The sequence below is a fragment of the Puma concolor genome, chromosome E2, assembly GCF_028749965.1.
Source record: "Puma concolor isolate L17-30 chromosome E2, mPumCon1.1.hap2, whole genome shotgun sequence".
Lineage (NCBI taxonomy): Eukaryota > Metazoa > Chordata > Mammalia > Carnivora > Felidae > Puma > Puma concolor.
The window spans coordinates 58,272,591-58,287,329 of NC_141681.1; the positions used below are offsets into that span (position 1 = coordinate 58,272,591).

Here is a 14,739-nt window from a genome sequence, read left to right on the forward strand (position 1 = left end):
GAATAAATCTAACCAAAGATGTAAACGATCTGTATGCTGAAAACTATAGAAAGCTTATGAAGGAAATTGAAGAAGATATAAAGAAATGGAAAGACATTCCCTGCTCATGGATTGGAAGAATAAATATTGTCAAAATGTCAATACTACCCAAAGCTATCTACACATTCAATGCAATCCCAATCAAAATTGCACCAGCATTCTTCTCGAAACTAGAACAAGCAATCCTAAAATTCATATGGAACCACAAAAGGCCCCGAATAGCCAAAGTAATTTTGAAGAAGAAGACCAAAGCAGGAGGCATCACAATCCCAGACTTTAGCCTCTACTACAAAGCTGTCATCATCAAGACAGCATGGTATTGGCACAAAAACAGACACATAGACCAATGGAATAGAATAGAAACCCCAGAACTAGACCCACAAACGTATGGCCAACTCATCTTCGACAAATCAGGAAAGAACATCCAATGGAAAAAAGACCGTCTCTTTAACAAATGGTGCTGGGAGAACTGGACAGCAACATGCAGAAAGTTGAAACTAGACCACTTTCTCACACCATTCACAAAAATAAACTCAAAATGGATAAAGGACCTGAATGTGAGACAGGAAACCATCAAAACCCTAGAGGAGAAAGCAGGAAAAGACCTCTCTGACCTCAGCCGTAGCAATCTCTTACTCGACACATCCCCAAAGGCAAGGGAATTAAAAGCAAAAATGAATTACTGGGACCTTATGAAAATAAAAAGCTTCTGCACAGCAAAGGAAACAACCAACAAAACTAAAAGGCAACCAACGGAATGGGAAAAGATATTTGCAAATGACATATCGGAGAAAGGACTAGTATCCAAAATCTATAAAGAGCTCACCAAACTCCACACCTGAAAAACAAATAACCCAGTGAAGAAATGGTCAGAAAACATTAAAAGACACTTCTCTAAAGAAGACATCCGGATGGCCAATAGGCACATGAAAAGATGTTCAACGTCGCTCCTTATCAGGGAAATACAAATCAAAACCACACTCAGATATCACCTCACGCCAGTCAGAGTGGCCAAAATGAACAAATCAGGAGACTATAGATGCTGGAGAGGATGTGGAGAAACGGGAACCCTCTTGCACTGTTGGTGGGAATGCAAATTGGTGCAGCCGCTCTGGAAAGCAGTGTGGAGGTTTCAGAAAATTAAAAATAGACCTACCCTATGACCCAGCAATAGCACTGCTAGGAATTTATCCAAGGGATACAGGAGTACTGATGCATTGGAGCACTTGTGCCCCAATGTTTATAGCAGCACTCTTAACAATAGCCAAATTATGGAAAGAGCCTAAATGTCCATCAACTGATGAATGGGTAAAGAAATTGTGGTTTATATACACAATGGAATACTATGTGGCAATGAGAAAGAATGAAATATGGCCTTTTGTAGCAACGTGGATGGAACTGGAGAGTGTGATGCTAAGTGAAATAAGCCATACAGAGAAAGACAGATACCATATGGTTTCACTCTTATGTGGATCCTAAGAAACTTAACAGAAACCCATGGGGGAAGGCAAAGAAAAAAAAAGAAAAAGGTTAGAGTGGGAGAGAGCCAAAACATAAGAGACTGTTAAAAACTGAGAACAAACTGAGGGTTGATGGGGGGTGGGAGGGAGGGGAGGGTGGGTGATGGGTATTGAGGAGGGCACCTTTTGGGATGAGCACTGGGTGTTGTATGGAAACCAATTTGACAATAAATTTCATATATTAAAAAAATTTTTTTTTAATTTAAAACTTTAAAAAATAAGAAAATCGAAAGTAGTGAAAAACTTACCAGAAATGAAACAAGCAATGACCAAAATAATATAAAATAAAAATAAGGATTCTTTAGAGTTTTCTAAAGATCATATCATCTGTGAACAGAGATTTTTTTTTTCCTTAGGAGTTTGTAGCCTTCTTTACAGTAGTGTATTCCTTTGATTTGGTAACCTGGCAATGCTGGTACCACAGAGTATTTTCATATTTTCTCTTTTCACTCCTTGGAAATACTGAAGCGATTTAAAGTACTTTCTCATGAGCTGTTTGTTTGAATTCTCCAATGAATTCCATCGGACATAGGACTTTTCCTTATTTGGAGTTAGTTTGATTTTTTTGTTTTTCGTTTGTTTTGCATGTTTTTTATTACTCTTTAAGTCTACATAGTTGTCAGCACTAGTGATTTTTTTTTTCAGGATGGAGTACAGGTGTTTCTACCATTTTTTGAATTCATTCTCCTTTCTTGGTATATATTTGTGGGCATATAAGTATCCATTATTGCCTCTCATAATTATTTTTATTTCAGTCGTATCAGTTATAATGTGTGTGCTTTCACTTCACTGCTGCCTTTAGTTGGTCTTTTCTCTTTCATTCTGACTTCATTGAAAGGTCTATCAATTTTGTTCATCTTTTCTGAAAGCCAACACTTCCTATGGTAGATACGGTCTTAGTTTTACTGTATCCTGTCTTAAGGATTTCAGTTTTATGTTTAAGTTTCCTTCTGTGGTGATTTTGGGCTCATGTGGTACTTTTCTTGATTATTCAAGGTATAGGAAAATGATTTGCACGATAGCATGACAATACTACACAATTATCTATTAGGCTATATGGTCAGTGTCTTGTGTGCAAGTTTATGTGTCCATGGAGGAATGAAGTCCTGATGATTCATTCTCAAACATTTGGCTGACGTTTGCTGATTGATTCTAAGGTTGCATAATAGAAGTCTTCAGTATATTCATCTGAGAGTAGTAAGTGGGATGATTTTACTTTTCTGTTATTTGATCTCTTTCAGCTGTATCTTCACAATGCACCCAGAATTTCCTGTCAAAGCCGTGCTTAGAACCTTCTCTCCAAAAAGTGTCAGTGGGTGAACTTAGTACCTATGAGAATTTACACTTAATGATAGACTGGGACAACGATGGGGAGAATGAAGGGCATCAAACATATCATGACGGACATTTCCAAATGGAGACATCTGCCCATGAAAAGAATCTCATTGCCCCATATGGTGAAGGATATAAAGCATTTTGCAAAACCTCCCCTTGTAAGTTAGCTACTTCTACAAAGCAGTGTGTTTCAGTAACCAAACACTCAAGTCAAAAATTCAAACATAAATATTTGTCGATAGAAAATTTGGAAAATCTGGAAAGTTACCTCATTCAGGTAGAAAATAAGTATTTGAACCAATTTGAAAATAGGATTGGAATGACCTTTCACTCAACTGTTTCTGAAAACCATAGATTTTAAAATAAAGAAGAAAGTGTTAAGGGGTGTCCATTTGAGGGGCACGTCACAAAGAAAACAACCCTACAAAACTATGAGAGTATTTTCAATGGACATAGAATTGTTCCTTGCAGTGAATCTGAGAAAACATTTAACCAGGGCTCAAATGTTAACAAACGTCTGCATACTCATTTGCCAGACAACCATTTTGAATGTAATAGAGGTAAGGAAGTCTTTTCTCAAAGATCTAAACATATTATACAGAAGAGTACACATATGAGAGGAAATCCTTATAAATATAATGAATGTGGGAAAGATCTCAAGCAGTCCTCTTATGGTGATCATCAGACGATTTGTGAGGAGAAAAACCCATACACATGTTATAAATCTGGAAGTGTGTTTAGTCAGTCACCAAGACTAAATACACATGAGACAATTGGTACTGGAGAGAAAAGGTACACTTGTAAGGACTGGGGCATAGTCTTTTATTGGCAGTCAACACCAACTCAACATCAAAAATGCATGCTGGAAAAAAATCATACAAATGTAAAGAATGTGGTAAAGCCTTTAAGGACTGCTCATCGCTAAATAGACCTGGGCAAATCCATATTAGAGAAAGACTTGATAAATGTCAACAATGTGGCAAGGTCTTTACCAGACATTCAATTCTAATTCGCCATCTCAGAATTCATACTGGAGAGAAACCTTACCAATGTAAGGAATGTGGCAAGGCCTTTACCCAGCCCTAAATCCTTACTCAACATCACAGAATTCACACTGGAGAGAAACCTGATAATGTAAAAAGAATGTAAGTCAGTGCCTATAAATGGTGCCCAGACCTTACAGGACATCAGAGGATTCCTATTGGAGAGTAACCATACAAATGTAAAGAATGTGCAAGCTCTCCCTACAAGTCACATCTTACTCCACATTCTAGTTATCACATAGGAGCCAAAGTGTGAAATGGAAAGTGGCCATGCCTTTACCTGGAATTCAATCTGTGCTCGATATCACAAAAGGCACCCTAGATGCAAACCCTAGAAATTTAATGAATGAACAAAGACCCTCACTTTAATATACACTTTAGGAAACACAAGAGATGCATATAAGAAAGTAACTGGAAAGGTAGATTTACAGAAGTATTTCATTGAACATCAAATGTCAATGTTACAGAAATCAAGTAGAAAGGAGTACATCAGTCACTCTATTCAGACATTGCTTCGAAATACTTAAGGAATAATACAGAGTTAGACACTCGGAAAACATATATGCTATCTGGTTCAAAAGATCTAGGGGATAGGTTTTTGCATAGGTATACTTAATATCAAAATGTGCTTTTTGTTTTTTTTACATTGACCCTATTTGGGATTCATAAGTAGCAAGTATTAATGTATTCCTACTCTCAAATCACTTCAGAATATTCATTTCTTCCTAGTGGGTGTGTGAAACCATGTGGCTGACTGTTGTTGCATCAAAGGTGTGAGATGCCCTTCTTCATTAGACGGGACCCAGGCATGTCTAATTTTCCACAATGGATAAAGGACAGTATGATGCACATCTGAAACAAATCTAAATGGAGATGCTGTTTGTGGTTATACCACTGATGTAAGTTGTCCTGAGACAGGTGTTGAGAACTCCATTATCCATTTATTAACTCTAAAAACTGCCTGAATATTAGAAAGAAAATGTTTTACGATAAGGTCTTAAAGGCAAAGAGGTGGCAGTCCAGTGAACTGATAGATCTTTATAACAGCAATAGTTACAGCACATGAGTTGATGTGGCTGCAATGAAGACATCTTCACAGATGGCAGCCAGAGCCTAGCTAACTCTTCCCCCAAATGGCATAAATTGTACATCCACATCTCTCAACATTTGTCTCCGGCCTGACACTTATGGAAATCACTATTTCCATGTCATTACGTCAACAAATGAATGTTTTTTTAGCACTTGTATTCTATATTTTGAACAACGATTTGTTGAGTCGAGTGGATTTGAAATGCATAAATTAGTCTGTGTGAACTTAATATATTTTAATTAATAAAACATAATGGTTTTTAATGTATTAACGTGGATGTGTAGTGAATGAATTGTGATCCCCCCAGCAATGTTAGCCCATCCTCTTGTATTTAAGGTTGTAGGTAACTGATGGAATCTATAACTCATTTCCTAACACAAAGGCATAACACACCCAGTAATCCATTTTCTCCGCGGCCTTAGGATTTACATAATGTGTCATTATTTTTCCCCTCGTTTATCCATTATACCATTTTCTCCTCTTTGTGAATACTGTGATATTATTATGGATATATCACAGATTCTACAGGGTTACTGTTGACGTTTTACTTAAGGTACTCCATGAAGCCCTATTTGGCATTCATTTTGCACAGCCAGTACAATGTTTTTAAGTTTATTTATTTATTCTGAAAGACAGAGAGTATAAGCATGGGAGGGGCAATGTAGTAGGGAGGGAATCCCAAGCAGGCTGTGCTGTTAGCACACAGCCAGACACAGGCTTCAGACCCATTAACTATGGAATCAAGAGCCACATGCTTAACCTACTGAGCCAGCCAAGTGCCCCTAGCCAGGAGTTTTACAGGGCCTTGACTGACACCAGCCCCTCTCACTAGTACATTCCCTAGACAACACCCTACAGACTCACAAGATAATGTAACTTTTGATAAGATGTTTTTAATCTGCCTTTGTGAGCAACCAGGTCTAATTTCTTCCAGTGTTGTCCCCTCTGTGTCCCCTACAGAAGGCACAGAGGTTGCTTAAACCTGTTTTAGTCTGAATGGTGAAATCTGGGCTTAGGGAGGGGGTCTAAAGCATGCCTCCGTGACAGCTAAGACAGCTATGTGCCCCCGTCATGGGGGGGGGGTGTTGTTTTGACGTGCATATGAAGCAAAGATGGACATATGCTAGTACTGGGTGTGTAATAGATACCCCATAAGTAGGAGAAACAAATTCCAATAGTAGTGATAATGTAGCCCCAGATGAGACATAGAAAATATACAAGGTAAAGAATTAGCACAGTGGATTCTGCGTGTGGAGGAAACACCTGTCTCAGGTTGCACAACTGAGAATGCATATAGAAAAATAATTTCTACTTGTTTTATTTTCCAGTTGTCTCCATATCTCCGGTACTATGTTTGTTCATTTTTGGTGCCAGATTTGTAGACATCACAAACATTCTTCTGTGCCTGTGTTGTGGTGACAGTGTCCTCACTAGCTGCTTAGTTGAGATGAGAGAGATGTAAGGCTGTAGGTATTCAGACCTGTAGCGCTGGAATGTGGGATGGGAATAGAAGTAAAACATGATGAAGCCATCATCCTCAGAGAGAACGATAAGACCTATGAAAAGAAAATGTGAAGGACTCTTTCCAACGCAGGGAAGTACCTGGAGGTGGTTCCCTTTAGTCACCCAGGGTCCTAGGCAGCTCTTGCTGGTGTCATTGGATGAATAAGTGTCATGGAGATAAGGAATTTGCAAAAGTGGTAGATTTCTGAAGATTGGGGATGTCCTCCTTTATCTCCATGATTGCTCTGAATTCCTTTGTCTTACTGAGGTCCAGAAGCTGTCAGATGACAATGATTACTGGTTTGCCCAGGCCTAGATCAGAGGCAGTGGATGGAGGAGGGGTATTAGATGGTGCAAACGTTTTGGGCATAGCTTTAAAATGTCACATGGCACAGTAGATTTTGGAGATGAAGAAGATTTCTAGATGCTGTAGTGGGATCAGCGGGACATGTGCTGTGGTTGTTCAAGCACTAATATCCCAGGATATAACTCCAATGAAAGTGAGATCCAGTGTAGATGGGTGACCTTTCAAGAAAGACAATTCATTGTTGTGAGGGACCTTCCTGTTGTCAATCAGCCGCATGATGAGTATAGGCCTGTACTCTTGCTCTGTCCATGGCCCAGATTTTTTGGAGCAGCACTTCAACAGTGACAGGCAATGAGCTTTTCTGATTCCAACAGTCTAGCACAACTGTTCACTGACTAAATGAATAAATGTTTGGTGTGTATGTGAATGTTAGTAGGCATAAAAAGGTATGAAACCTTGCCATTTTTTAACATTTGTTTGTTTTTGAGAGACAGAGAGCATGAGTAGGGGAGGGGGAGAGAGAGAGAGAGAGAGAGACAGAATCTGAAGCAAGTTCCAGGCTCTGAGCTGTTTGCTAGCACAGAGCCCAACACGGGGCTTGAACTCATGAAGTGCAAAACCATGACCCGAGCTGAAGTCTGAAGCTCAACCAACTGAGCCACCCAGGCACCCCTGAAATCTTGCCTTTTGTATGAGTGGGTGGTGTTACAGAGTGTTATGCTAACTGAAGAGTCAGAGAAGGACAAATCCTATATGATTTCACTCATATGTGGAAATCAAGAAACAAAACAAGTGAGCAATGGAAAGAAAAATAACAAAAGGGAGAGGCAGACCAAGAAAAAGACACTTAACTATAGACAGAAAACTGATGGTTACCAGAGTGGAGATGGGTAGGCAGATGGGTTAAATAAGTGATGGGGGAATAATGAGGTCCCTTGTGAGTTGAGACCTGGGTGTTCTATGGAATTGTTAAGTCAGTATATAGTCCACATGAAGCTAATGTTACACTGTATGTTAACTACCTGGAAGTTAAAGAAAAACCTCTGGGAAGTGTTTTGTTTTTTACTGATTGAGGAACCTTTTCCTCTTAGGTTAACTGACTTCAGCAAGTGCACAGAATATAACTTGGTAAACAAATGGAAACATTTATCTCTTCTTCCTACCTGGTTCTTCCAGATCTCAGAAACTCTCGGTGCCTATTCTTATATGTTTATTCCAATACATGTGTTTGCATAATTTCAATAAGTATCTTTTCTCTGTATGACAAGATGCAGTTGGAAACACTGTTAGGTAACCAAGACTTTGACTAGAATGTCATAGCTGAGAAAGACCGAAATCGATTCAGAAATGAGGAGACGGCTATAAGGATCTCTGATGGACTTCATGGACCCAATCAAGCCCCCTTGGAAGTATCAGCATGATTCCTTGCTTACAGAGTCCCTGGAAGCCTTCCTAGGTGAATCAAGAACTTTATTTCCTAATAGGTCAATAATCTTGGCATGTTTTGGAGACCTCAAGAATATAGGAATTCACCCAAATCTATAAGTGTTGCAGGCAACACCTGATGGCAAGTATTTGGCTTCGTTTCCGCCCTTGAGAGGCTATTGAAAGTTTAATGTAGTGACTTCCTATGAAAAATTCCAGGAAAGCTGGTTTTAAAGAATCTATCGGTCAAACCTCTATTGTGGCTGCCCTTATATAAATAAGGAGGTCAAGTTTTTTTCTCCAAATACACTGAGTTTGCAATCCAATTACTGTTAACCTGGTTCTACTTGGTAAACTCAGGATGATTATAGACAAAAATGTTTCAATAACACATCTTTGTAGATTTAGACTTTAATAGTATTCATCATAAATTGTACCAGATCCTGATTTCTTCTTGTGTCTTCCAATGCCTGGCTACAAATACTGAGAAGAACGTTTTATTAAATCTGTGTTGAATTAGAGAGAGAGAGAGAGAGAGTTAGGGTGCACAAGTGAGGGAGGGGCAGAGAGAGAGCGAGAGGGAGAATTCCAAGCAGTCTCCCTGCTGTCAGTCAGGGCAAAGCCCAAAGCTGGCTCAATCCCAGCAACTGTGCAGTGATGACCCAAGTCAAAATCAAGATTCGGCGCTTAATGGACTCGGCCACCCATGCACCCGCCACCCCCCTAAAATAACATTTTTATTTTTCTCCTACCTTTCTGTCTTGGAATCGTTTGAGGACAAAACTGCCTTCTGTCCTGAAGCTCTGGAAACTTCATATAAGTACTTGATGGAAAGAAATCGTCATAATAGCTCATGTATAGAGAATCTTTGTGCTGTGGCTGTATGGGCCACTGAAAAGATTACCAGAGACATTCGAACTATAAACCAGGAAGATCCTTCAGGTTGCTCCCACTTGCCCTCACTGTATCTGAAGATGATTCAAGTCTGACATCTAGACATCTGTGCCTCTGGCTACCCTGAGAAGTCAGGAACTGGCTTAAGAGTTGATGTCATCATGAAGCATAGTTGTCTTCTTTGGTTTTCATAGAAATGCCTCATTGAATAACATTACATGAACCACAGGGCTAACTTTGAAAAGGCACCTGCATCAAGGCCTCCTAAAATGAGTTTGACTAAACAGATCTACCGTCAGAACTAAAATGCTGGATCCATGACATGAAACAATGTAGGTCAACTTTTAATATGTGCAGCTTCCAGGGAAGTTTCATATGGGGGAATGGAAGGGGTTTAGGACAGCCTTTCCAGTCTCCTCACCCCCAGAATGGCCATTTTGTCATGCAGATACTTTGACATGAAGGTACTTGAGAACCTGCTGGTTCAGGAGAAGCTTTTCCCCCTTAACCAATGCAGAAGAGTCTAAATTGGGGAGTCTTCCCAGAAAAAGAGTTATTAACAGAGCCAAAGTTATCTCAGTGACCCATCTGTAAGGTAGAACAAACATCTAATTACCAAGTATGTGCTCTTCTGATCTCCCTGTGAAATGCATTGCTTTCCTCTGAAGCCTCAGGCCCCCACCCCTTTTTCCTTAGTTCACCATATTTGCACCTGATGTTGCTGGCCAGTCTTTGGAATTTCCATGTTTGTGTGGATTTCCTGTACATATGTGTATTAAATTGGATTTTTTCACCTGTTAATCTGTGTCATGTCAATTTGATTTCCCATCCAGCTAGAAGGACCTTTGAGGAGACAAGAATTCTTGTTCTCTGACACAGGGTTTGACTTTAGTGCCTCATTTCCTGTCATTTCATTTCACGTATAAAAAGATAATGGGGCAGTAGAAAGTACTTCCACAGGGGTTGATATTTTTGAGGAAAGTTTTGGTCACTATTTCAGCAGATTCCTTATTTAATACCTGTGTGGATACTATCTTGTCAGTGTTTTCCTTAAAAGATTCTAAGGAGCACTCAAAATATGTATCCGACTCCATTTGTCTAGCTGATTAGATGGCTCTCTGAAGGTGGGTTGCAGAAGTACACAGATTAAGTATTTCAAGGGACCTCACTTAGGCCACTTGAGCATTGAAATCATCCTTAGGATCCTTTTCTATTTATTTAGGTTTTTGCAAACATGTCCTCCATGTGTGTTAAACATGAGTCCCACCAGATTGTTCGAAGGTGGTTCTCCATCCTTTTTCCCCATTGTGATGGTTTATTTTGAATCCTAGTGGAATTAGATGTTCAGCACTACTTAAGGATTTTCACCTGTGAATGATCTTGTTCCCTCAGGTATCATTCTGGGGTCGGTTGATTGTATTTTGTGTCTTGGTTTTTCTGGACTTAGCCAGCCTAAATTCACAGCGTTATGTATGTTAAAGGGCTCTTTCGTGTCTTCTTCCTGCGAGAGTGCAATTAAATTTTTTGTGTTGTGAATGGGAATCCTTGTGGGATGGCTATTGGGTAGTGTTGACTCTGCCCCCATCTAATGATGGAGCTAATGCCCTTTGTCTTTGGATTCAGTCAGAATCTTATCTACAGAATGCATCAAGCATTTATGTCGGAAACACTGTGAAGAATGTTAAGTTTCTAGGAGGAAAAGTCATTTCTGCCACAGACCTGCAATCTTTGCTTTTCCTGATTGTAAAGTGTATTGTGGCCATGGAATAACAGAGGAAAATCATCTTTGTTTTAGTAGGGTCTTAACTGAACACCAGTCAATTGTGTAACATGCAGCCTCACAGGCTGCACAGGCAGAGCTAGATCAGCAACACTTCCCCATTGCTAGCCAAGAAGAAACAAACATCACACAGAGAGAACCAGAACGAGAAAACATCTCAGATTCTTAAACCTGCTATAAACAGAAGAGGACTAGTCCTCAGGAAAATGAGTTGATGATGAAACAACAACCAAGTAATTAAAAAAGTTCTTTACCAAGGGAGTCCTTCCAGCCAGATGCTTTATTTCTCTCACTCCAAAATGAAAGCACCATAGTCAAGAGACATTTCACATTTTCCTTCATAGTCTTCTCAAAGGTAACTTTTTGATAGGCTCCGTCATTTTAAGCTAACCTTTTGTGGGGCACCTGGGTGGCTCAGTCAGTTAAGAGTCTGAGTCTTGGTTTCATTTCTAGTCGTGATCTCAACAGTTTCATGCATTTGAGCCCCAGTTGGGCTCGGCACTGGCAGCACAGAGCCTGCTTAGGATTCTCTCTCTCCCTCTCAAACCCTCCCCATCTTATGCATAAATTGGTCTGTGTGATTTCTTAGTTTCTTCTTCTGCTGCTTCATTACTGGTGTATAGTCATGCAAATGATTTCTGTGTTTGGACTTTATATCTTACAACTTTGATGAATTCATGTATCTGTTCTAGCAGTTTTTTGGTGGAGTCTTTGGGGTTTCTACATAGAATATCATGTCTTCTGTGAACAGTGATAGTTGCACTTCTTTCACGCCAATTTGGATGGCTTGTATTTCTCTTTGTGGTCTGATTTCTGAGACTAGGACTTCCAGTACTATGTTGAACAAGTGGTAAGAGTGGACATCCCTGTTGTGTTCCTGACCTTAGGGGGAGAGCTCTCAGATTTTCCGCAGTAAGGATGATGTTATCTGCGGGTCTTTCATATATGGCCTCTCTGATTGTTGAAGTATGTTCCTTTTATCCCTACTTTCTTGAAGGTTTTTATCAAGAAAGGATGCTATATTTTGTCAAATGCTCTCTATAAACCTTCCTTTTTAATGATAGTAGCCACTACACTAATTAATTGTATTTTTAGATTTCAACTATTTTTTATGCTTTTGGATAACAATTTTCAACTGAGTGCTTTTGAAGAAACTGTAGGGTTTTTTTTTGTTGTTGTTGTTTATTTACTTTTGAGAGAGAGAGGGAGACACAGAATCCAAAGCAGGATCCAGACTCTGAGCTCTCAGCACGCATGCAGGTGTGGATCTGAAACGCACACACTCTAAGATCATGACTTGAGCTGACTTGGGATGCTTAACCAACTGAGTCACCCAGGCACCCAGAAGACTGTATCAATTTTAATCCAACTAGGAATCAGTCAGATGTCAATTGTCAATAACATTATATGTTTATTTGTTGTGTCAATATTAAATGTACATTTTTGGTATATGACATACCCTGTTTGTTTCTTTTCATGGTAATTTGTCAAAGGTTGTTTCATCCTGGGTAGGCTGTCATATGGTATTCTTGTCTTTACCTATTTGTGGGTGAGTTTATATTCTCTTTGAGAAGCAAACAGGTTTTTGAATTTAAGGTAATTTTTTTTACCTTGGGTTGGTAATCTTATTTTATGTGAGTTCTTCCTTCTAAAACCCTGGGAAATGAGTATGGTATGTTCATTTATCGAGGAGGGTTTGGTTGCTGGGTGAGCCTTCCTGGGAGTAGAGTTTGTTTCCCTTCTTTTGCATTATCTTAAAAATAATATTAAGAATAATATTGGAGGTGAGGGCACAAGTATACACAGCAGAGTGGGAGATAGTAAAGAAGGCTGCAATAGAGGCTCTGAGGAAAATTTGATGGGTCAATCATTTGCATTTGTGTATTTGGTCGATTTGAATGTGTGACTGTCAATGGACAGCCCAGAACCAGAAGATGAGATGCAACATATTAACTTGGGAGCAAAATTTGAACCAGAAAGGTGAAACTGACTCCCCAAACTGTAAGTCCTTTCTCTCCTCTATGTGAGTCTGAATGTCAGGAAAGTATGAATGCCAACTTGGGTGGCCCAGCAGGTAGAAAAGTCAGGAACTCTGTTCTCAAAAGGGAGGATCAGAGACTAGCAGTGGAGTTGTGGAGAACAATTTTGTAGTGTAAGTGGTAATTTTTGACAGAATCTGAAGGGAGAAGTCTCTGTTAGGGTCTGCAAGCCCCATGTAGGCAGAGGTACTATTCCCAATTCATATTCTGGGGCAGCTGAGCTGTGTACCCACAACATTAAGCCTGAAGTATGAAACCGGCAACTGGGGACGTGAAAAGTTCCACTGGAGAGGTGGGACTGATGGTTGGCTTATGAGTTTCTACTACACAGTGTGGTGCTGGGTAACCAGATCCCACTCGCCATCCTTCTCTGTGGTCCTGTGCATTGCTGGAAGGGCCTCATCCGGGTCCTGGAGGGCTTCACCTGCATTCTCTCTGTGCACATGTGGGAAGTTTTGGCAACAGTAAAGACAGAATTGGGAGAGGGCATCAAAAACTCTTGGTATGATAACGGGGTCTAGGTGACTCAGTCAGTTGAGTATCCGTCTTTGACTCAAGTCATGATTTAGCAGTTTGTGCTTTGGGCGCTGCTTGGGGCTCTGTGCTCACAGCTCAGAGTCTGGAGCCTGATTCAGATTCTGTGTCTCCTTGTCTCTCTGCCCGTAACCCACGTGCACTCTGTCTTTGTCTCTCTCAAAAATAAATAAACATTAAAAAGAAGAAGAAGAAGAAATCTGGGTGTGGTTACAACACTGTTCAGAGGGAGGACTGGTCTGGACATAGACTCTGGTGTCAGTTTATCGAAAATGTGAACTCAGGTGTGTGGGCTTGGTTGAGATGTGTTTCAAGGCTGGTGCCCTGGAGACCGGGGATGGTGGGAAAAGGAGCACATGAATGCAGGTTCTGGCCCTGGAGGAGCTGTCGGTGCCACCCATCCTCTGTGAGCGTGTGCATCATTTGTTGGGGAAACTCTGTCTGTGCAGGAGGTACCCAAGGGTGAAATCTGGGCAAGGGAGGGCAGAGTCACACTGGTGTCCTAGGTGCATGTGCAAAGAGGATGGTGAGAGGCTGGGAAAGGTGTCATGCTGAGTCTTCTGCCCAAGTTGCAAGGGGGCAAGGTGTTCAAGCCATATGGGGAAAGTGATCAAAATGAAAAGGGGTACTGTGTAGGGTTAAAAGATGAACTGATGTGCATTCCAATTTTCAAGACTTAATTTGACCATTTAATTTGTCTTTCTTATTTGTATGCAAATAGACATGTTCCATCTGTAGGAAATGGTAGTAAGGTTTTTACAGAGACCATGTGGAGACAAAGCAAGGGCAGTAGTTGATTGGATATATCTTAAGCATTTCCCTTCTTTTTGGGAGTCTTCATTGACTGCAGTTATTTGCTTATATATATTTTTTCCATTCAAGTGCGATGACTGAGAATTAAGTTGTGGTTTCATTACAGAGGCTGCCATGGCATTAGAGCCTCCTCAGGTTATGGCTTCCCTAGTTAATTTACTTCACAGTGGAAACACATTTAGTAGGATACTACCAGATTTATGTTTTTGTTGTTGCTGTCATTGTGTTTTTTTTGTTTTTCTTTTCTTTTTGTTCTTTTTGTTCTTTTTTCTTTTTTTCGTTTTCTTTTCATTTTTTTTTTTTTTTTTTTGAGAGCGAGATAGTGCAAGCAGGGGAAGAGCGGCAGAGGATAGAGAAAGTCTTAACAGGTACCATGCTCAGAGTGGGGCCCAACTCACGGCTGGATCCCACAACCCT

At 40.1% G+C, this 14,739-nt stretch overlaps 3 protein-coding genes across 10 annotated transcripts in view; 2 read left to right on the plus strand and 1 right to left on the minus strand.

Annotated features, from left to right (window-relative positions):
* The window catches only part of LOC147573823 (uncharacterized), a 33,704-nt gene extending 28,406 nt beyond the window's left edge, over nt 1-5,298 (plus strand). The window contains 1 exon segment of the mRNA XM_086690869.1: nt 2,801-5,298. Within this exon segment, the coding sequence (XP_086546995.1) occupies nt 2,801-3,819 (1,019 nt within the window). The 3' untranslated portion in view covers nt 3,820-5,298.
* The window catches only part of LOC112850903 (uncharacterized), a 212,892-nt gene that overhangs the window by 70,462 nt on the left and 127,691 nt on the right, over nt 1-14,739 (minus strand). The window lies entirely within an intron of this gene.
* The window catches only part of LOC147573822 (KRAB domain-containing protein 5-like), a 161,288-nt gene that overhangs the window by 58,615 nt on the left and 87,934 nt on the right, over nt 1-14,739 (plus strand). The window lies entirely within an intron of this gene.